The 22,876-nt window shown below is 45.8% G+C and overlaps 2 protein-coding genes across 11 annotated transcripts in view; one reads left to right on the top strand and one right to left on the bottom strand.

Moving 5' to 3' along the window:
* larp7 (La ribonucleoprotein 7, transcriptional regulator) overlaps window positions 1–1,466 on the bottom strand; it is a 56,631-nt gene extending 55,165 nt beyond the window's left edge. For 2 of the 6 annotated variants that reach the window (XM_085962232.1, XM_085962235.1), the window contains exon 1: window positions 999–1,279. The gene's annotated coding sequence lies outside the window, so the exon portion shown is untranslated. Of the gene's footprint in view, window positions 1–998; window positions 1,280–1,304 lie in introns of those variants that run through there. The other 4 variants (XM_085962234.1, XM_085962236.1, XM_085962231.1 and 1 more) reach the window with 4 other exon arrangements.
* Window positions 1,467–1,493: 27 nt separating this feature from the next.
* The window catches only part of LOC147122945 (5'-3' DNA helicase ZGRF1-like), a 153,938-nt gene continuing 132,555 nt past the window's right edge, over window positions 1,494–22,876 (top strand). For all 5 annotated transcript variants that reach the window (XM_085962226.1, XM_085962225.1, XM_085962229.1 and 2 more), the window contains exons 1-8: window positions 1,494–1,828; window positions 5,731–5,813; window positions 6,103–6,183; window positions 8,344–8,403; window positions 8,592–8,777; window positions 8,885–10,409; window positions 10,492–10,581; window positions 22,347–22,426. In XM_085962226.1, coding sequence (XP_085818352.1) covers window positions 5,793–5,813; window positions 6,103–6,183; window positions 8,344–8,403; window positions 8,592–8,777; window positions 8,885–10,409; window positions 10,492–10,581; window positions 22,347–22,426 — 2,043 coding nt within the window. In that variant the 5' untranslated portion in view covers window positions 1,494–1,828; window positions 5,731–5,792. The remainder of the gene's footprint in view (window positions 1,829–5,730; window positions 5,814–6,102; window positions 6,184–8,343; window positions 8,404–8,591; window positions 8,778–8,884; window positions 10,410–10,491; window positions 10,582–22,346; window positions 22,427–22,876) is intronic.

Genomic DNA, 22,876 nt, shown 5'->3' with positions numbered 1-22,876 from the left:
AAGTAGACTACCCTTTATCCGAACTTCCGAAAACCGAAACCCTCTAAAAACCGAAGGTTTTTTCGTTCAGCGTAAATCGTGCGCACGACTTACGCTGAGCGAAAAAACCTTCGGTTTTTAGAGGGTTCCGGTTTCGGAAGTTCGGATAAAGGGTAAGTCGTGTGCACGACCCCCCGCTGGCCCCGACCCCCGCCGACTTACGCTGAGCATCAGCGTAAGTCGTGCGCACGACCCCCCCCGCCGACTTACGCTGAGCGTCAGCGTAAGTCGTGCGCACGACCCCCCGCCGGCCCCGACCCCCGCCGACTTACGTTGAGCGTCAGCGTAAGTCGTGCGCACGACCCCCCGCCGACCCACCTTCCGAAATCCGAAATTCTCCGAAAACCGAAACACGGCTGGTCCCGAGGTTTTCGGATAAAGGATAGTCTACCTGTACTGCACTTGTGCACTAACAATGACAATAAAAGTTGATTTGATTTGATACCTACATCTCTAAATCTGGGGGGAGGGCAAGAGCAACAGCAAGTTTGACTGTCCACACAACTCTTCACCAAACCCTGCAGTCAGTCTTGTTAACCTTTTTTGATATGCTGGTTGAGCATCCACTCCAACACCATCTCAGACTTGGCTCAGTGGTAGCACTCTCACCTCCAAGTCAGGAGGTTGTGGGTTCAAGCCTCCACTCCAGAGACTTGAGCACATAAATCTAGGCCGACACTTCCGGCCAGTCCAGAAAGAGTGTTGTTACACGGAGGCTGGTGTTGCATTTTGAATGAGACGTTAAAACGAACCCAGCCTAGCCTCTCAGGTGAACATGTAAGATCCTATAGCATTGTTCAAAGTTCTCCTGGCGGCCTGGCCAATATTTATCCCTCAATCAACAGCACCGGAAACAAATCTTTCTGTTTAGGTGTCAACGCAAGAGCAGGCGTCTCAATTTGGTGACTAGTCACTGGATTAGGGATCCTAATTTTAGTAAATGATGAGTAGTTACTTACTCCTCAGCACACCACTTCCCGCCTCTCCCAAAGCGCCAGCACTGCGCCGGTTTCAAAACCACATCGGTTTGAAGTCACTGGTGTAAATCTACGTGAGGAGAGGAATGGCATAGGCCGCAATCCACCCTCCAACAAAACATCCCAAGATTAGAAAAAAATTATCCGAACGGCGAAACATCGCTCAAATGAAATCTGTGGAATTATTAGAACATAACAGCTTCACATTTTTTTTCGGTGGAAATTATTGTTGTTTATGCGCATGTTCACTCCGAATGAGACGGTCGTGCGCACCGCACAGTTACTCACCCGGAGCCTGCTGACCCGAGACTGAGAGCTTGAACCCGAGCCGCTACTCACCGGGAGCCTGCTGACCCCCGGCACTGCGGGGAGTTAATGGCGCCGGACCCGAGCCTCGGCCTGTCCCGCGGCGCGCCCAACTACCCGCGCGCGATTCCAACCTTCAGCAGCGAGAGGTGCAGTTAACACACTGCAGCAAACCACATAAATAACACACACTGCATTCAATTAAGTAAAACGCTGCACAGATCTGTTCAAACCAACAAATAAATAACACACAGAGGCAAGTGGGAAACATCTCATTTCTGTAACATTCAACTATAATTTAAAAATTCATTGTTTGCTCTGATTGATAAAATATTGCGGGTTTTATCTGTGTTTTTGGTGCCTGGTTAATTGTGTCGCTGTTTGATGACGCGAGCAGCGGGAATACTCGCGGTCGGTTTGAAGAATTTGGACTCAAGTGCACGAAACGTCTTATTTACATTTCTGATTATTTTTCGGCAGAGAGTTGGAAATGGTAATTCTGAAATGTACGTTCCTTATTATTATGTCTTTGATCGTTTCTCTCAATTAAACCTTGTCCTAACTGAGCTTTCTCCGACTGTCTGAAGCGATTCTGTGCATCAGGCGAGGGGATGATTCCAGGGTTAGATTCACATTGTGTTAATGTTGAAACTTTGATTTTAGTAATAAAGTGTAATAGTTGATGAGTTGGTTGATTTTGGCCATTTAAACTTGGGTTGTGTGACGAGGCAGTATTTTAAGCTGTGTTTCTAAGATGAAAGGGAGTTCTGGTGTCTGGCAAAATTCCTTCCCCAACTAACACCACCAAAAACAGATTTGCCAACGTCCGGCGCGCGGCCAAAGCCATCGAGTTGCTGAAAGTGGCACTGGACCCTGAATCCGCTAGGTATATCGAGGAGGCTCAGGCACGTGGGGCGATTCCGTCCGAACTGACCCCCGTTCTGACGGAATTCCTCATCGGCGTGCGGCCCCAAAACCCCTCTCGGGAACCAGCGCCTCACAACTTGAACCGTCTCGAGGAAATGCCCTCCATGCCCTTTAGCTCTGCGCGGAGGGGTTTCCTGTACGTGCTGCTCCTGCACACTCTCCACTTTGTCATCTTTGCCTGCCGGCAGAGGCGGAGGTCCCCAATGGAGGGCTGTCTATGGGGGAGTCCTCCCCAGTTCTATTGGGGACTTGGCCTGGAGGGTGTTGCACGGAGCAGTCCCGTGCAATAAAATGTTAAGTAGGTTCACGGACTCCCAGGCCGCCTGCCTTTTTTGCGGCCTAGAGGAGTCCGTGTTCCATGTTTATATGGAATGTGTGAGGTTGCAGCCTCTGTTCCATTATTTAAAGGGGCTGCTCCTTGATTTTTGGTTGCACTTCAGTCCCACGCTCCTGATCTTCGGTCACCTGATGCGGAGGGGAGTGGGCGAGTCAGAGAACCTCCTCGTGGGACTGCTCCTGGGCCTAGCCAAAGTGGCCATTAACAGGTCCAGGCAGCGGGCGGTCGAGGGGGTCGCCCGGCCCGATTGCCTGCCTCTCTTCCGCGGCTATGTTCGCGCCCGGGTGGCCCTAGGGATGGAGCACGTGGTGTCCGCCGGCACACTTGAGGCCTTCCGAGACCGGTGGGCTCCGCGGGGACTGGAGTGCATCGTCACCCCGGGTAATGTAATTATAATTTAAGTTGATAAGTTTTATTTAAAGTTCTGTTAATTTTCAGTTAATTTACAGTTAATTTGCTTCAATAAAAGAGGACCAAAAACAGATTAAATCATCTCATTAACTGTTTGTGGGACCTTGCTATGTGTAAATTGGCTGCCCTACTTCTAACAATAGTGATTAAACTTCGAAAGACAATTCATTTGATGAGGTGTTTGGGATTTATTGAAGACTCAGTAAGGCATTATACAAATCCAAGTTTGTTCTTTTACCAATGATATACACGAAATAATATGAATTACCATAGTAAATTCCTTGTTTTCTCCGATTGACCGTATATTTCAAGCTGCAAACTATGAATTAGGTTTCGTAAGAAATAAAATTTAAACTGAAACAAGCCTAAACACAATGCAAATTTCACTAGATATCAATCAGAACTAAACTCTCAGTCCCTGTTTCAAAGTATTAAATATTTTGAAGTTCTTTCTATTCTCTAGTCGAGGAGCTCATGGACTTCTTTGTCACTAAGATTGAGACGATCCAATCAGCTGCCTCTGCCACATCCCTCCCTTCACCTGCCCACCAAGCCAAACTTGCCTAATTTTACCCCCGCCCTAGCCCAGAACTCGCATCTTTCTTTAGTTTCTCTCCTATCTCCCCTCACGCCCTCTCCAAGCTCACCTTGTCCATGAGATGCACCTGACTTTCTTTCCTGGCTCCCATGCTAGCTGATGTTGTTGACGATTCCCTCTCATCTGGTACTGTCCCCCTCCCCATCAAATATGCCGTCATCACTCCCCTCCTTAAAAAAAACATTGGCTTCTCTGTCCTTGCAAACTACCGCCTCATCTCTAATCTCCCTTTTCCCTCAAGTCCATGAACGCGTTGTCGCTTCCCAATCCATGTCTATCTATCCCGCATCTCCATGTTTGAACTTCTCCCATCAGGTTTCCGTCCCTGCCACAGCACTGAAATGGCCCTAATCAAAATAATAAATAACATCCTATGTGACCATGGTACACTAACCCTCCTCATCCTTCTTGACCTGTCTAGTCGTTGATACGGTTGACCACATCATCCTACTCCAATGCCTCTCCTCCGTGGTCCAGCTGAGTGGGACTGCCCTCGACTGGTGCCACTCTTACCTATCTAGTCATAGTCAGAGAATCGCCTGCACTAGCTTCTCTTCCGACCTCTCACACCGTTGCCTCTGAAGTCCCTCCTCCTATTTCTTCTCTACATGCTGCCCTTGGTGACACCATCCAAAAACACAATGTCAGATTCAACCTGAATGCTGACGACACCCAGCTCTACCTCACCACCACCTCGTCTCTTGAACCCTCTACTGCCTCTGATTTGTCACACTGCTTGTCCGACGTCCAGTTCTGGATGAGCTGAAATTTCCTCCAATTACTGATTGGGAAAACTGAAGCCATTGTCTTCGGTCCCCGCCACTGCTTCCATTCTTTTTCCTGGCAACTGTTTCTGACTGAAGCAGACTGTTCGCAGCCTCGGTGTCCTATTTGACCCTAACCCTGACCTGAGTTTCTGACCCCATATCCGCTCCCATCACAAAGGCTACCTACCTCTCCGTCATATTGCCCGTCTCTGTCTCTGCCCCTGCCTCAGCTCATCTGCTGAAACCATTATCCATGCCTTTGTTCCCTCCAGACTTGACTATTCCAATGCTCTCCTAGCTGGTCTTCCCTCTTCCACCCTCCACCATCTTAAGCGCATCCAAAGCTCTGCTGCCCATATCGCAACACGCACCAAATCCCATTCACCCATGAACCCTGTGCTCGCTGATCTGCATTGGACCCCATCCAGCAATCCTCAATTTTAAAATTCTCATCCTCTTTGTTCAAATCCCTCCAAGGCCTCACTCCTCCTTATCTTTGCAACCTCATCCAGCCTCATCTAGGCACTCAGCTCTGGAATTCTCTCCCTAAACCACTCCTTCCTCTCCACCTCTTTAAGATGCTCCTTGAAACCTACTTCTTTGACCAAGCTTTTGGTCACCTGTCCTAATGTCTCCTTCTTTGGCTCGGTGTCAATTTTAGTCTGACTACACTACTGTGAAGTGCCTTGGGATATTTTACTACGTTAAAGGTGCTTTATAATAGCTTGTTATTGTTGTAGTCTTGCACTCTTACTTTGGGCCAGTGTGTGTGATGCAAAGTGTATATGTGAAATCCTGGAACAGAATCCAGTGGGGCACCATTATCCATCTCCACCCCAGTCTGAGAAATTGCCTTTAACTTCTACTGTCTCTTTTTCCCCTCCTTTTTAACCAATTTTTAATCAAATTTTCAACCCTTTCCTGAATTCCATACCCCTTAAACCTCTCCAATAGCCTCCTGTGTAGTAACTGGTCAAGGGCTTTCTTGAAAGTCCATGTGCACCACAGCCACTGCAATTCCCCCATCCACCATATCTATCACCTCTTGAAAGAACTCCATCAGGTTTGTCAAGTACAATCTTTCTTTCTGAAATCTATGTTGGCTGCTTTGTTAAAGGTGAGATGCAGGACTCCAGGGGATCACTCCATACCACAATTGAAAGAAATCAAAGAAATAGTTTCTCAGAATTCTTGATATGCCCCAATATTAAATATTTAATTTTATTAAGCATAAAAGGTTAATTTCAGAATTTAAAGAGTAATTGTCTGTTTTACACCTGACATTATATAGTAATAAAATAATTGTTGGAAGTGCACTGTGGGGTTTCTGTGATTCTGTGATAACATTCATGTTTTGTTTATTTATAGCTGAAATAATTGAACTATGAAATTAAACTGTGCTGCAAATGACCTTGGAAAAGACGTGAAAAATGTCTTGCCGTGAGTTTGTTGTAAGTAAACCAAATTTTACTTGTTTTTGTTCATTTGATGCGTCTCAATTCATTTTAAAGTTTACTTTTAAAATATCTTTTACACATAATATAGCAGTGTGTCAGTTGTGATATTTATTTTACAAACCAGCTTATAGGTTTATCTCCCATTATTGCCTCACACTTGCGTTGGTTTCAGTTAGTGTGAAATTTACAGAAACCTCTGTTACATAGTTAAAAACTTGTTGTTTGACTGCTATGAAGAACGTCCATCATTTGAACAGTCAATCCTTGCTTTTTTCAATTTCAGGTGCTATACACAAATCAAAAAACAAAAAAAGCAAAGAAATGGCATGATGGTATTTTAAAGACTAGTTCCTCTGGAAATAAGGTTTGATTACCAAATATTGAAATATTAGATTAGATAACCTATGAGGTGTGCTTTTATAGATGAACGGAATGTTTTAGTTATGATATTGTTTAATTTCATTTCTAAGCATTTTGTTTTAGTGTTGTGTGGACTAACAGAACTGAAGTTTTATAGTTACTAATTAACGGTGACCATTACATTTCTGAGTGTGCAGGAGATTTTATAGAAATAAAGCATTTTTACCTGTAATTGAAAGTATTATGGTTTTCCTTTTTTCTTAAAAGTATTTATTCTTCCCTATCTTCCTTTGTTGTGTCTCCTAAAGGCAGTGACTCCGTGCTGAGTTACATTTCCATGGGTGCTGATCGCCCTACAGTACCTCACCTAAGTAACCATTCTTCCTCTGCGTTGAGTGCTGGGATTTTTCACCACAGGAGGACCCTGTCCAAGCCCAATCCTTTTCTTGCAATGTCCACACCCAAGCTCTTCCAGCAGACATCGCTGGATAGCAGTCAGAAACTGGCTGATTTTTCTCTCCGGTGCCCAGGACACCGAGGCCAGTTATAGCATTATAACTATCATCTCAGCTTAGATCAGCCCAGGTCACTGAGGTCAGTTATAGCATTATAACTATCATCTCAGCTTAGATCGGCCTAGGACACTGAGGCCAGTTATAGCATTATAACTATCATCTCAGCTTAGATCAGTTAACTCAGCATAGGCGGTGAATCAAATCTGAGACGTTGAGATTGAAGATTGGAATTCATGACATTTACTAACTGAGCCATCAGGGAGGTATTGCTGTATAGGATGGTCTGGATTTTGCAGTCGGCGGCATATCTATGGAGTACACCGCTGGCATCCGAATAGAATGCGATTGGGACACTCCTTCGTGAACTTGCTGTTTGACGCTGTGTACTAGAGGGCAGCGTAATGGCCCACGGATCCCAGGGGCACAGTGTGTGCGGAAGCGTACCTGGGATCACGTGGCCCAGTGCTCCAATCAGGAAACAAGCAGCATGTATTTGGAGAATTGATCTTTGAAGCTTTCTTGGAGAAAGAATAAAAGGAAATAAAAACAGGAAAATAATAAATCAATTCAAGGAAAAGAGGAGGCAGATTCCAGTAGTTTAATGGCACTCGGGAGAATTGGGGTGAAATTCCGTTAAATTAACATCTGCTACATTCCCATTTCTTTTAAAGAAACACAAATTTAACAACATCCACTAAGTTCTTGGGTGATTCTGTGTGTATGCCTGTCAATTTGTGCTAATATTCCACCTTTTCTCCGGGTGCCGTCCCAAATGAGACACTCCGGTTCGACAACTTCATACGTTCCTGTACGTCATCTAATTGAAAAAAAGCATTTTTAAACAATTCCAATAAAGTAATAAAGCATCAGATGAAGATTCAGGCAGCCCCATAGGCCCTGCGCCTGTTTCCACCAGTCGTAAAAGTTTTGTACGTAATTGCTGGGTAATTAGCCCAACTCTACGCCAGCAATTAGGTTTACAATGTCGGTGCGGTGTCTGCGGATGATCTGTCAAGTCGGAACTCGACAGATCGCAAGTTTGGGATTTAGTGCATGCGGAAATCCCGAACCTGCTGTCCACTTCAAAGGCGGTATGACGGCGTACTCTGAGAGTACACTGTCATACCCACCACAAATTTTGGTCCAATTGTTGATTAAGGCACATACTGTTCCTCACTGGTTTTGAACAAAACCTCTTTTATGATTAAATATACACCTTTACAATTTTATATATATTTTTACCCAAAGTGTTGAAATAAAAACAGATTCATCTGCACTTGAAACAAAAAGATGGATTAATAAGATGGTGTAGACTCTTCATCAGAATATGGTCTTATTTCACAAACTGTAACCTGATACGACTGCAGATCCTAAATCACAGTTTCAGGATTCCTTCAGGCCCTACATATGCTGAAATCTCAAAACAAAGATGCAGTATTGCAATTGTATGTGATGCATGATGTTGGCAATAAATACCTCGGTGCCTCCAATCCAAGCTTCCTTTGTTTTCATGGTTTACTTCTATCTGCGTTCCTTAATGGATTATTGTTTTATAATTTATCCATTCATGTATTTATCAACACATAACTGGGGATGGTGAAACTTCGGAGGGAAAAGATAGTTTAAATTTTTTTTCTATTAACTTTTAGGCAACTTTGTATGATGATAAAGGACTCTGTCTGGATCACATATATGTCAAATTTGAAGAGGTGATGTATATTTATTGAATATTTTTTCTTCTATGAAGTAGAAGGGTTTCATTTGTTCAGTGGTGGAGGGGTTGTTTACATGGATTAATGAGCATGCACTTGATTTCCTTTCTTTTAAAAAAAAAAAATCAGTGTCATTGCATCAATGATTTAATGTTTTTAGTATTGTTTTCTGTATTGATTGATAGATACAATCAGGCAATGACTTTGAAAGTGATCGATATTTGATTACTGTGGAAGAAGAAAAAACATCTAAGAACGTGGACATCAATTACTCTGGTCAGAAGGAGGCTACAAAGCTTGTCACAACTAATATAATGCCTGCAAATCCGACTCGATGCCACTTGCCTGTGGGTCTAAAAAGGAAGCACACTGTATGTAATTATTTTGATGTAACTTTGTAATAAATAAGTGTGCTTTAGATGCATTGAATATCCACATAATTCTGATTTATTGTTTTGGGTATATATTTTAATTACAGGGCTTCCAAGGACCACGAGAGATATCAAAGAAACTAACAACAGAGGAGAATGATGCAACAAGTGCAATGGCTAAATCCCAGCACCCAAGCTTTTCACTCCCTCAGTTTTATGCTACTTCACCCCTTTTTTCTACTTTGTGCACAAAGGAAACTTTAATTAGCTCTGCTCTTGTTTCTGAAGATTCCTCTTGTACGTACAGGAACGATCCAACTGGAGAAACCATGCCCAGGTCATCATTACCAGCTGCACTGGCACTGAATCAATATAAGAAATTGAGGCACTGTGAAGAAATGAATGCTTTTCATTCTCGAGATACTGGATTTACTCGTGGAGATGACAGTGAAGGAATAGCCCAAGAGCTCCAGTCTACTGCATCAACTTCCAATCCAGGAGTCTGTTCCCATACTAATTTAATACCCGAGAACAAAAGGAGCAATGCTCAGATTTTAGCACTACTTGACACAAAAACTGTGTCCAGCAGTCCTGTTTTAGAAACCTTTGAACTTAAGCCACAGCAGCCTCTGATTGGCTACAGCAATACTTGTGTAGCAGGTAATGTCCCTGGCCATCAACGGGTAAGCTGTTTTGATCATACTGGTGGTTATCCTGTTGAAAAGGCTGATCCTAGATTGATACAGCATTGTAGTACGGAATTACCTACTTACCTGACAGATCATAGTTTAACGGTGAATTTGTCCAAAGGTTTAGCTGGAGGAGGTTCTTCCCAGAATATTCAAGAAATACAACAGAAGCGCGAAGAAAAGGAAGATTCAATTATTCAAGCAGTAAATGAACAGACTAAACCTCAGGAGGTTTATACAACTACTACTGCTGGAGAAACATTAAACAATAGCGTTTGCAAAGCAAAAGAATGTTCTATTAAAATGGATAATCCATCTAGGAGGTTTTCTACTGCTGACGATCAGCATTCTGAAAAATCTGTTACACCAGTAGAATCAGACACCATGGACACTAACAATTTTGATGGTATAAACTTTGACCTACTTGGTGAATTTAACCCGGATGAAATGGGGACGAATGATTTGTATGAAAATGAAACTGAAATGTTATCGCAAACATTGAACATCAGCAGTAGCTCCTCTTCAGAACCCATTAAAGTGCCTTCCTTACTTAAAGATATGGAAATCCATCAATCCAACCACACAGAATTGGAAGCTCAATTACCTGTTACTGAAGAAGAGGATTCGGATCAGAATTTGCGTGGAAAGGGTCAAACTGAAATTAAATCCAGAGCTGTCCCAAACACCGAATCTTCATCAGAGAAACATTCTTCGGTTGCTCGACCGATATCGGCACTGGAACTAAAAGGAAGCAGAACAAATGCTGATGAGTATTCTTGTCTTCCTGCCCAGAGAGATACCATTTCACTGCTAAAATCTTTATCTGAACACAGCACTGCAATAGAAAGCTTAGAGAAGCTAAATGTACAAAAACATTTCAAGGACTCTGCAATTAATAGGGACCCAGAACAAACATTTAATAGGCCAGAAGACATTTCTGGGGGTAAGAGTTTTCATCTGTGATTTATTCAGAAGTACATTCTGTGAAATGACTTGTAATCACTGACTTTTTTTTACATGTTTAGGGATGATTTTCAAGAATGTGGATTCGAAACATTGTTATATTTTGGGCCACAATCCCAACTATAGTTCTATAGATTGCAATGCAGACAGAGGTGAGAAACCGTGAAACAAAATTGATTAAACAATAGAAATTATGTGTATTGTGTGTGCGCGCGCCTGTATGTGAGTATATATGATGCACGTGTTAAACATTAAAAAAAGTGATTTACAGTTATCCACAACTTTAAGCTACAGAAAACAAAGATGGTTGAACAGGTCTGATTTAAAAAAAAAAACTATAACGTAAGGGAAAGGAAAATAAAATGCAAGTGTTAGCACTTAAAATTGTGAGTTATCTAGTCTTTATACAAACCAATGGCACATGCCAGAATGTGTGAATAATATGTGGGAACTCAACATCCAGGGGTATTCAATATTCAGGAAAGATAGCCAAAAAGGAAAGGGAGGTGGGGTAGCATTGCTGGTTAAAGAAGGGATTAACACAATTGTAAGGAAGGATATTAGCTCTGATGATGTGGAATCTGTATGGGTAGAACTGAGAAATACCAAGGGGCAGAAAAAGGTTAAATTGGAGTGGTATATAGACCTCCAAACAGTAATGCGGAGGTTGGGGATGGCATTAAAAGGGAAATTAGAGAAGCGTGCAATAAGGGCACCGCAGTCATCATGGGTGACTTTAATCTACATATAGATTGGGCTAACCAAATTAGTAACAATACTGTGGAGGAGGAATTCCTGGAGTGTTTACGGGATGGTTTCTTGGACCAATATGTCAAGGAACCAACCAGAGATCAGGCCATCTTAGACTGGGTATTATGTAACGAGAAAGGATTAATTAGCAATCTTATTGTACGAGGCCCCTTCGGTCAGAGCGATCATAATATGATCGAATTCTTCATTAAGATGGAGAATGAAGTAGTTGACTCCGAGACTAGGGTCCTGAATTTAAATAAAGGAAACTACGATGGTCTGAGGCGCGAGTTGGGTAGGATTGATTGGGGAATGTCACTCAAAGGGTTAACAGTGGATAGGCAATGGCAAACATTCAAAGACCGCATGGATGAACTACAGAATTTGTTCACCCCAGTTTGGCATAAAAATAAAACAAAAAAGGTGACTCAACCGTGGCTAACAAGGGAAATTAGGGATAGCATAAGATCCAAGGAAAGGACATATAAATTGGCCAGAAAAAGCAGTAAACCTGAGGATTGGGAGCAGTTTAGGATTCAACAAAGGAGGACAAAGGGATTAATCAAGAAAGGGAAAATAGAATATGAGAGTAAGCTTGCAGGGAACATAAAAACTGACTCAAAGCTTTTATAGATATGTGAAGAGAAAAAGATTGGTGAAGTCAAGCGTAGGTCCCTTGCAGTCAGAATCAGGGGAATTTATAATGGGGAACAAAGTAATGGCAGACCAATTAAATGCATATTTTGGTTCTGTCTTCACAAAGGAGGACACAAATAACCTCCCAGAGATGTCGGGGAACATAAGGTTTGATGAAAGGGAGGAACTGATAGAAATCAGTATTTGTAGGGAAATGGTATTAGGGAAATTGATGGGATTGAAGGCCGATAAATCCCCAGGGCCTGATAATCTACATCCTAGGGTACTTAAGGAAGTGGCCCTAGAAATAGTAGATGCATTGCTGATCATCTTCCAACTTTCGATGAAATCTGGAACAGTACCCATGGATTGGAGGGTAGCTAATGTTACCCCACTATTCAAAAAAGGTGGTAGAGAGAAAATGGTGAATTACAGACCGGTAAGCCTGACATCAGTAGTGGGGAAAATGCTAGAGTCCATTATAAAAGATGCAATAGTAGAGCACTTGGAAAACAGTGACAGGATCGGACAAAGTCAACATGGATTTACAAAAAGTAAATCGTGCTTGACTAATCTACTGGAATTTTTTGAGGATGTAACTAGTAAAATAGATAAGGGAGAACCAGTGGATGTGGTGTATTTGGACTTTCAGAAGGCTTTCGATAAGGTCCCGCATAAGAGATTAGCGTGTAAAGTTAAGGCGCATGGGATTGGGGGCAAGGTATTGACTTGGATAGAGAACTGGTTGGCAGACAGAAAGCAAAGAGTTGGAATAAACGGGTCTTTTTCCGAGTGGCAGGCAGTGACTAGTGGGGTACCGCAGGGATCGGTCCTTGGACCCCAGCTATTCACAATATATATAAATGATCTAGACAAGGGAACTAGATGTAATATCTCCAAATTTGCAGACGACACAAAGCTGGGTGGGCGTGTGTGCTGTGAGGAGGATGCCGAGAAATTACAGGATGATTTGGACAGGTTGGGTGATTGGGCAGAAGCATGGCAGATGCAATAAAACGTGGATAAATGTGAGGTTATCCACTTTGGTGTCAAAAACAGGAAGGCAGATTATTATCTGAATGGCAATAGATTGTGAGAAGGGGAAGTGCAACGAGACCTGGGTGTCCTTGTGCACCAGTCGCTGAAGGTAAGCATGCAGGTGCAGCAGGCGGTTAAGAAGGCAAATGGTATGTTGGCCTTCGTAGCAAGAGGGTTTGAGTACAGGAACAAGGATGTCTTGCTGCAGTTGTACAGGGCCTTGGTGAGACCACATCTTGAGTATTGTGTGCAGTTTTGGTTGCCTTATCTGAGGAAGGATGTTCTTGCCATGGAAGGAGTTCAGCGAAGATTCCCCAGGCTGATATCTGGGATGGCAGGAATAACGTATGAGGAGAGATTGGGATGATTGAGCTTGTACTCGCTGGAGTTTAGAAGAATGAGAGGGGATCTCATTGAAACTTATAAAATTCTGACAGGACTGGACAGACTAGATGCAGGAAGGATGTTCCCGATGGTCAGGGAGTCTAGAACCAGGGGTCACAGTCTAAGGATAAGGGGTAGGCCATTTAGGACAGAAATGAGGAGGCATTTCTTCACCTAGAGAGTGGTGAACCTGTGGAATTCTCTACCACAGAAGGCAGTAGAGGCCAATACATTAAATACTAGCTGGGGGGGCCCGGCGTTGCCAGGGCAGTTTAGAGGGCCGCGCGGTTGACGGCCGGCCGCTGCCGCTCCCCCGCTCTGTGTCTCGGGCCGAGCGGTTGTGAGGCCCGGCCCGAGTGACCCCAACTCACCCCCCGCTCCGGCGGGCCGACGCAGCTGCCCCGCTCGCTGTTAAAGAAAAGCAGGGGAAAAAATGGCGGCGAAGTTTCGGGAGGCTGCAGGATTAGGTCCCGCCCGTGATGCACCGATTGGTCAACCATCAGGTCTCTGAACTGTAGGATTGGTCAACCATCACGTCACTCAACGCTAATGAGTGGTAGGATTGGTCAGCCGCTAATGAGCGGATTTTTGAAGGTTTTTTGTATACTGTCCGAACAATTTTTGTCTGACGAAAAAGTAAATACGCCTGTGACACGCCCCTGATCATCAGCTTTCTTTTGATATAACTTATGTGTAGGTACGCTCTATAACTTTGGAGTGTATAGCGGACAAACAGACATACAGACATACATACAGACAGACGGACAGACAAACCAACTGCTTTTTATATATATATAAAAAATAGATATTCAAGAAGGAGTTGGATATATTTCTTAAGGCTAAAGGGATCAAGGGGTATGGGGAGAAAGCAGGGACCGGGTACTGAATTTGGATGATCAGCCATGATCACATTGAATGGTGGAGCAGGCTCGAGGGGCCGAATGGCCTACTCCTGCTCCTATCTTCTATGTAAAATACTACAGATGCTGGAAATCTGAAATAAAAACAGAAAATGCTAGAAATACTCAGCATGTCAGGCAGCATAAAACAGAGTTAACCTTTCATCAGTTCTGAGTATTTTCAGCATTTTCTGTTTTTTGTGTGTGAATATTATATTGCTTTCAATAAGTGCACAAAATAGCTTCATGATTAAACTCTTAAATTTCTGACACTTGGTTTAGTCTTTGTCGGCCTGTTTGGACCGCAGCTGTAGATCGCCAGGAGAGTTAAATCTCTCCACTTGCAGCACATTGTCTACAGTTTTCATCCAAGTTACTTCCTGATGATAGTGAAGTATTTCTGGAGGGCAAACTAAAATAAATACCAGTTTTAACATGTGCCATAATCTTCCAGCAGCATGGTACAGTTTGCGAAGGGGCAGCTAGTTTGCATGCATGGTTTGCTAGGGCCGAATTCAAAATCTCTGCCACTCCAGTGGGGAAAAGTGCTGATCAGAAGCCAGACACTTACCCACAGGAAGGAAGGGGAAATAGTGGTTAAAAAGGCATATAGGATACTTGCCTTCATTAATCGAGGCATAGATGGGCTGAAGGGCCTCTTTCTGTGCTGTAAAACTCTAAGGCCTAGAAATTCGGTGGGCTGCGCCACCAGTTAGCGCCTGAAGAGGGCACTCTGGCTTTAGCGCCACTGGCCACGCCTCCTGCGATATTTAGCTGGGGCGCTAATGGCGGCGTTAGCCTGTTGTGCTGCGCCGCCACTGATGACGTCACCTTGTGTCTCTGCTTGAAAGTTAAAAACTATCTTGTAGTTAACAAAAAAACAACCTCCAATTAACCCATATATATATAGGACTAGCTGGGGGAGCCCGGCTTTGCCAGGGCTGTTTTGGGCCGGGCGGTTTAAATCGAGTCCCAGGCTTTGGGGCCTCTTTGTGTCCCTCTGTGAATCTGCTGCCGGGCAACATTTTAAATCGAGTCCCAGGCTTTTGGGCCCTGTCTCTGTGTCCCTCTCAATCTGCTGCCGGGCAACATTTCTACCTTTTAATACCTTGAAAGATGAAAGTGAAAGTACTTATAAAACGTTTTTGGTAAATCTTATGTTATTTTTAAAAGAGATACTAACTTTTTCGAAGCTGGATTAGCAGATTTTGAGCTGGAAGTAAATGGGGTTTTTAGCTTGAGGCAATGGCTGCCAAATCCCTGAGATGAAAACGATTAGTCCCGCCCACAGACGCAGCGATTGGGCAACCATCAGGCAACTGAACTGTAGGATTGGTCAATCGTGCCGGCACAGGATTGGTTGACCTTGACGTCAGTCAATCAATGCTACTTAGCAGATAATGAGTTTAATTTTGAAGGTTTTTTGCATAACGCGCGAACAATTTTTGTCCGGCCGAAACGTAAATACGCTTAGGACGGTTCTGGAATCGTCAGCTTTCTTTCGCCGTAACGCACGTGTAGGTACGCTCTATAACTTTTGAGTTAATTCAAGACAGACAGACGGAATGACAGACAGAAGTATCCTTTTATATATAGATAGAAGAAAGATAGATAGATAGATATGTTGGGCTAGAAATTCAGTTGGTTGCGCCAGCCGTTAGCGCCTTAGGAGGAGTAGATGTCGAGCGCTAGACGCTTAGCGCCCGGGTGCAGCGCGATCTGCGCCTCGCCCCAACTTCAGTAGACATTTAGCGCCGGCGCAAAGTCTTTGTGCGCGCTCAGCTGCGCGCGCAGATCATGACATCATTTCCTCGTGCAACGCCCTTTGTGCGCCCCCAACCGGAACTTCAGTCGCGCCGGCCCATTGTGCGCCTGGTGTCCCTAGCGACTGTTGAGTGGAACGGTGCTCAGCCGATGCGGGCCGCGGGGAGCGCAAATTAAAGGGCACTTCACCTGCACTATAAAAGGCTGCCATTTTGCAGCACTCATTCTTGTGAAACGGATCTTTGGAGAGAGACCAAGGTAGAGAGCTTACTGCTTTGGCCCAACACTAGGACAGGTACTTCTGGCTTCAGGCCACAGCTTTGCAATTGTCTTTGCCTTCATTCATATCTCATTGTTTGCCAGCATATTATGGGGGCTGCAATGGGTGTCAACGCTGGCTTTCACAATTACATCCAAAGGGCTCACAGACGCCGTGAGAGAGTGCGAGCCCTGGCTAGACGGAGAGGGGGCAACAGGCGTCGCCAAGGGAGGCCTTACCCACCCAGGGTCTACCGCCAGCAGTTCTCCTATCTCAACATGTCTGACGACCAGTGTGTTAGGAGGCTGCGATTCCGAAGGGAGGTGGTCACAGAGATCTGCCTACTGCTTTGGAGAGATCTGCAGCCACAGCTGAGGTGCAGGACGTCTCTGTCGGTGGCAGTGAAGGTGACGGTGGCTCTCAACTTCTATGCCACCGGCTCCTTCCAATCCGCTGCTGGGGACATTGCTAACATCTCCCAGTTCGCCGTGCATTGCTGCATCCGCCAGGTGACCAATGCCCTTTTCAGAAGGAGACGTCAGTTCATCTCCTTCCCCATGACCCTGGACAAGCAGCAACAGCGTGCAATGGGATTTGGAAGAATAGCGGGCTTCCCCATGGTGCAGGGCGCCATTGACTGCACGCATGTGGCTTTGCGGGCACCTCTGGAGAATGCCGAGGAATACCGCAACCGGAAGGGCTACCATTCGCTGAACGTGCAGCTGGTGTGTGACCACAGGCAGCTCATCCTAGCTGTCAATGCCCGCTTTCCAGGCAGCAGCCACGATGCCTTCATCCTGCGACAGACTACTGTGGCTGACATGTTCCAGGCACAGCCTCATCCACGAGGATGGCTTATCGGGGACAAAGGCTATCCTTTGTGTACCTGGCTCATGACCCCGCTCCGCGCGCCCAGGACCCCTGCTGAAGAGGCATACAACGAGAGCCATCAAGCGACCAGGAACATCATCGAACAAACAACCGGCGTCCTGAAGCAACGGTTCCGCTGCCTGGATCGTTCCGGCGGAGCCCTGCAGTATGCTCCGGAGCGAGTCTCCCATTTCGTGGTCGTTTGCTGCATGCTGCACAACCTGGCTATCCGCAGGACTCAGGCATTGCCACCACAGATTGGAGCACCACCTCAGGAGGAGCAGGAGGAGGAGGACCAGCACAGGAGGGAGGCACAAGGTCCAAGGGCCGCCCGTCGGCGGCTTATTGAACGTAGGTTCTAGGCCCCCTCTCAGGGAATGGCTTGTGCCAATGAAAGAACATGAATGCAGCCGCTCCGCAAGCCCTCAGCCAGTCAAGGCAACAAAAACTTCAAAGTTCAAACATGGACAATCTGATTAAAGAAAATTGTTTATTCCACAAACTCTGTGCCCTTCCCACATGACAAACAAAAACAGAAAAAAAACCCCAAAAACAGTCAGACACATAGCTCGCTCCCACAACCTGGAGAGGATTAACAAAACAGTGAAACAAAAATGACCGTCATCCTCGGCCTTCATAAAAACAAACACAACATCCTCGGCCTTCATAAAAACAAACACAACATCCTCGGCCTTCATAAAAACAACACATTTGCCCACACCTTCTACTTTTTGTCCCGCGAGGGCGATGCCTTGCGCATACTTGTGCGGCCCCTGCCCGCCCTGCTGCTCCTCAATTGGAGCCCAGTGGCTGCAGCAAGGCTGGGGGAAGGCTCCTGAGGGGCACATGGCGAGACGGCAGATGCCCTTGGGGGTCGGCCTGCACGAGCTCTGGCCCTCGAGGGGCCGGCTGGTGACTGCTGCAGCTGTGGCTGGGCAGCATCAGTGTGTCCAGCAGCTGGTGGCAGCTGCACTGGTGGAGTGGCAGTGTCGGCTGCAGGAATGGGGGCAAGCTGGCTGATGGCAGGCGCTCGCTGGTCGCCTGAGACAGTGGCAGTCGCCCGGGCCAGCACTGCAGCATGCGCAGCAAACTGCTGAAGGACAGCCCGCTGGGCTGCTGCAGGGCGGCGGGTGCCCTGGCGATGCCTGGCTGATGCAGCCAGTGTGGCACCAGTTAGTGCCCGTGTTGCCCTGGTCTGTGACCGCATAAGACCAGGCAGTGACTGGACGGCACGAGTGAGCACTTGGGTACTCGCCGACTGTGCTGCCCCGAATTCCTGCAGACTCCTGGCCTGTGCTGCCCCGAATTCCTCCACACTCCGAGCCAGTGACTGTATGGAGTCAGGCATCCGTGCCACTACCCCCATGAGCTCCGTGTGCCTGCGCTCCGAGTCGACGGCCATTTCCTCTAGGAGGCGCACCTCCTCTGCGCTGACTGTCGCAGGACTGGAAGCCGCACTCGCCCTCTGGGGAGAAGGCCGCCGAGCTTCCCCACCCCTCCCGCGTTGCTGCAGGCCGCTGGGCCCAGGAACTTCACTCTCCTGCGACCCTTCCCCCCAGGCTCCCCTCCAGGGAAGACGTGTCCCCTACATCGCCATGGGCTGCCGCGGCTGAGGGTGCCACTGATGGGCCGGCTACCTCTTCCTCCTCCTCCTCCTCCTCCTCTTCCGAGGGGCTGTCACTGGCAGCTTCAGGGCCCGCCTCCTCACCTGGCGATTCACCATCTGAAAGCAGGAAGGCACAAGAGTAGCTTTAGAGTGAGGACAGGGCGTCAGCGAGGGAGGCATGAGTGGTGCCATTCACCGCATTGGTCGGACAGTGGCAAAGGATGTTGATCTGATGCGCAAGTGGAACGAGAGAGGCCCAAAAGGTGATGTCCTTACCATTGGTGCCCAGAACAGGGTCGGCATCTTCAGTGGCAACGGGACCAATCACACGGACTCCCATAATGCGCTCAACGCGCTGGTCTAGGTCGGTGAGCTCCTGGTGCTGAGGTCGGCCTCCACCGGTCCCAATCTGGCTACGCCTGTTGTTAGCCAGCTTGGCCTGCAAGAGAAAGGACGGCCTCTAAGTACGGTGTGTAGCCCTGATCTTGTCTGCACTGCCTCCCATGGTCGAATAGCTTGGCCATTGTGTAGCCCTGATCTTGTCTGCACTGCCTCCCATGGTCGAATAGCTTGGCCATTGTGTAGCCCTGATCTTGTCTGCACTGCCTCCCATGGTCGAATAGCTTGGCCATTGTGTAGCCCTGATCTTGTCTGCACTGCCTCCCATGGTCGAATAGCTTGGCCATTGTGTAGCCCTGATCTTGTCTGCACTGCCTCCCATGGTCGAATAGCTTGGACAGTGTGTAAAGTGCAGAATGTGCAATTGATGTTCATGCCAGTCCCATAGCTGCTGGATGAGGGCTGGCCATTAGGGCTTTCAGGTCCCTTTGTCCATAATGTGAGGTGCACATGCAAGGATGAGGAGGACACTGGAAAGGGTACTCACCCTGACAATCCGAGTGAGGTCGTTGAACTTTTTCCTGCATTGTACAGGATTCCTGGCAACCACACTGTTGGATGTCACCCTGTTGGAGACCTCCCTCCAGGCTTTGCGGTAGACGCTGGGCACCGGCTTCTTGCCACTGTCAGGGAACAAAACATGGTGTCTTCGCTCCACTGCGCTAACCAGCAGCCTCAGGTCACCTTCGCTAAAGCGCAGCGCTCTCTCCCGGGCCTTCTGCATCGTCCTGGGCGGTAAACAGTTGCAGCAGCAGTGCTCAGGCCTAGGTGGAGGGCTGCAGTGTCCAGGGCGTGGCAGCCAAACAAATCGACCCTTCCCCCTTTAAGAGATGGCCGTTGCCAGCGTGTCTGCCGTCAATGAAGAAATCACCGCACCTGCGCTGCGCCCGGCCTCGGCGGTATAGCTCAGCACCGCCGGCTTAGCGCCTAAAGATAGTCGTGCATCGCCAGTTTTAGCGCTGCAGCAACCTCTTAGGGCGATGCTACTGAATATCGGCGAAGTGGCCTCGACTTTGCGCCGGGCGCAAACTTCAGCGGCCGCCCGACTTTACCGCCCCAAAAGTGGCTATACTGAATTTCTAGGCCATAATATATAATAAAGTGGAAGTATGTGAAAACACACAAACAATGTCTGACACTGATACAAATGAGGTATGAGCAGCCAACATCATAAGGTGGTGGTGTAATTTTCTGATGTCATGTTCTTGTCCTCATTCTTTTACACTAATAGCTGCTTGTGCTGCAGTATTGTAGATGTGAGGCAAGATGTTTGCTCCCATTACGCCTGATTTAGTGTGGGAAATTGGCCACGGACCTGTTCTGCTCGCTCCCTGCCTTTATGCCATCACATGCAGAAGTGATGGTGGCTTTTGAGTATGTCTGCCCAAACATGGGTGGGCTTACTCAAATTGTATGGTCATGACAGAGTGACTTCATGAGTCACATTTTCTGTCATTACCGCCATAGCAACACTGTGCACTGGGGAACACCAACATTGTATTGGCATCCAGCATTGCTGTGGCAAGTGGGAGGGTCTTAAAATTTTAAATGTCCCACGATTGATTGCACTCCTGCATTCTGTGATTTTTAATTAGCCTGGCCCCCCTCTTGAGCTGTCCTGGAGGCAGTCGGTCCCGCTCCGCTGCCTGAGCCAGCAGCAGTCAGTTAACCTTCCATCCAAAGGCAGGCTGTCCAGTGCAGGCAGGAATCCCACCGGCAGCTTGCCAAAATAGTGTAAATGAGACTGACCTTGGGTAATTTGCTGGGGCCAGCTGGGGAGGTCAGCCAGACACAAAGCTCTTAACGCTGGCTTTCTGACAAAGGAACAAACCTTGCCTGTGATGTTTGAATGCAATTGCCCTGTAGAGATACTGTGGAAATTTATATCTAAAAAGTACCACAGTTACAATTATTACAGTTGTCCCCCACACCCACTCACGATGATTTAAATTACATCTCACCTTTTTGTAACCTTTTTATGAGGTATTTTTCAGTAAGTTTACCCAGTTTTTCTTTCATTCATCCTTTTTGTCATCTGCTTCGTCTGACATCTTTGCAATTTCAGTTGTCTGCCAATCTAAAAATAAATAAGTAAACTGGTCTGCTATCATAACAGAAACTGAGAAATACCACACCATACATTTGCATGCACAGGTACATTTGTACAACAGTTAAACCCCTGTAGAAGAAGCCTCCTGTGTGCTGGAGTGTATTGCACTGAGCATGCTTTGACGTTGTGGGTGGATTTAGGGTATTTTGTTATAAATTATTTTACACACTAAACTGATAGCTTGGTATGTGTAGTGTGATACTAACCTGTGATACTAACCGATACAGATCAGGAAGTTCTGTCCCTGTACTGACCTATCCGATCACAGCCAGATACTACGATTGGCTTGAGCACCCTTGGCTTAGGGAGTAAGAAAAATAAACCAGGGTTCCTGCCCCTGATTGCTCTCCAGTGACTTCTGCTGGAAACCGCAAATGTGTGAATGTTGTTTGAAGACTGGATCAGGCTCAGCTGTGACACCCTCCACAGTTGAATAGTCATTGACTTGGCTATAAATGAAGAATGACCGATTGGGTGAGGTACTGGAGGATTTCTGGCATCTAGAATTGTGCCCAGCCTGAGTTGGTATCTTCAGGAAAGAGGAGAAAACCACACAAATTTCTCTCCACGGATGTTGCCTGACCTGCTGAGTTTTTCCAGCATTTTCTGTTATTTCGGATTTCCAACATCTGCAGTATTTTGCTATCGTACTGTACATGGTGGATCTATGTAACCTAATAACAACTCTTAATTCAGTAGGAGTGATATTTAATCTTAAATATCTTTAATATTTAAGAAGTCTTTACAGCATTGTATAACAAAGCTATTAGTATCGTTATACATAAGACTCGTACAATGAATTCATAATTTTGTATTAATTTGATTTTTTAGAAGCAAAACAAGCAGTGGTAGTGCAGTTGTGGGAGTAGTTTCACTACTGTAATCTACTTCACCTGTCCTTTTAACTTTTTCAGAACCATTCTCTTCACCATCATCTTACCTTGTGTCCTAAATTCTCCTTTGCTGTGATTGTAGTTTTGTGCAAATAAATGAATTTTGTAAACTGATGTTTTTGAAATTCTGTGTTGTTAGAATCCTTGTAACTGTGGTGATATTTGGTGTAAAAACAGGTGTTCAATTTCTTGGTGTGAAATTTGTGGTTATTTTGGTTTCATGAATCGCACATCTGTTTATTGCTACAAAGAGTATTGGATCTGAAGGACTGTTACCCTATTAATTGTTGACATCTGTTTGTTTCTTAGCTCTGGGAATGTTTGGAACAGAACATTCTTTGCCTGCTCTGAGGAGTTCACCCACAGAGTACAGCTGTGCTGCAGCTGAGGTATAGTAGCTGCCTGTAGATTGGTTTGAAGTTGAAGCTTCACATTTCCTCTTAAGAATTCTATACCATTGTAAAACAATGCATTGCTTCTCCATAAAGCCTATTCCTCTTGATGCCTCCTTGCCTCATACATACCTAGGTGTAGTGCAAAGTAGCATGATAAAACTCAGTGCCCATAATGAAGGAGAAGGAGAAGATAAAGTATCATGAAAATTATATTTTAAGAAGCCGTGTATATTTTAAAAAATCTACAAATATTCTGTAAGTCTCTATAACATATACAAAGTGCAATCTCCCTGCAGCGTGCCGTGAAATAAAATTCCAGCACTGCAGAATGACTTGCATGTTGTGGTATTACTTCATTTTTGATCATGGTATATGACAAGCTAGCTAGGGAAGATGCATGGTTTGGGAAAATTTGAGGGGGGTAAAAGAAGAAAAATATTAAAA

The sequence above is a fragment of the Somniosus microcephalus genome, chromosome 2, assembly GCF_052327205.1.
Source record: "Somniosus microcephalus isolate GS21.2 chromosome 2, FLI_Smic_1.0, whole genome shotgun sequence".
Lineage (NCBI taxonomy): Eukaryota > Metazoa > Chordata > Chondrichthyes > Squaliformes > Somniosidae > Somniosus > Somniosus microcephalus.
This window is presented reverse-complemented; position numbering and strand designations above follow the sequence as displayed.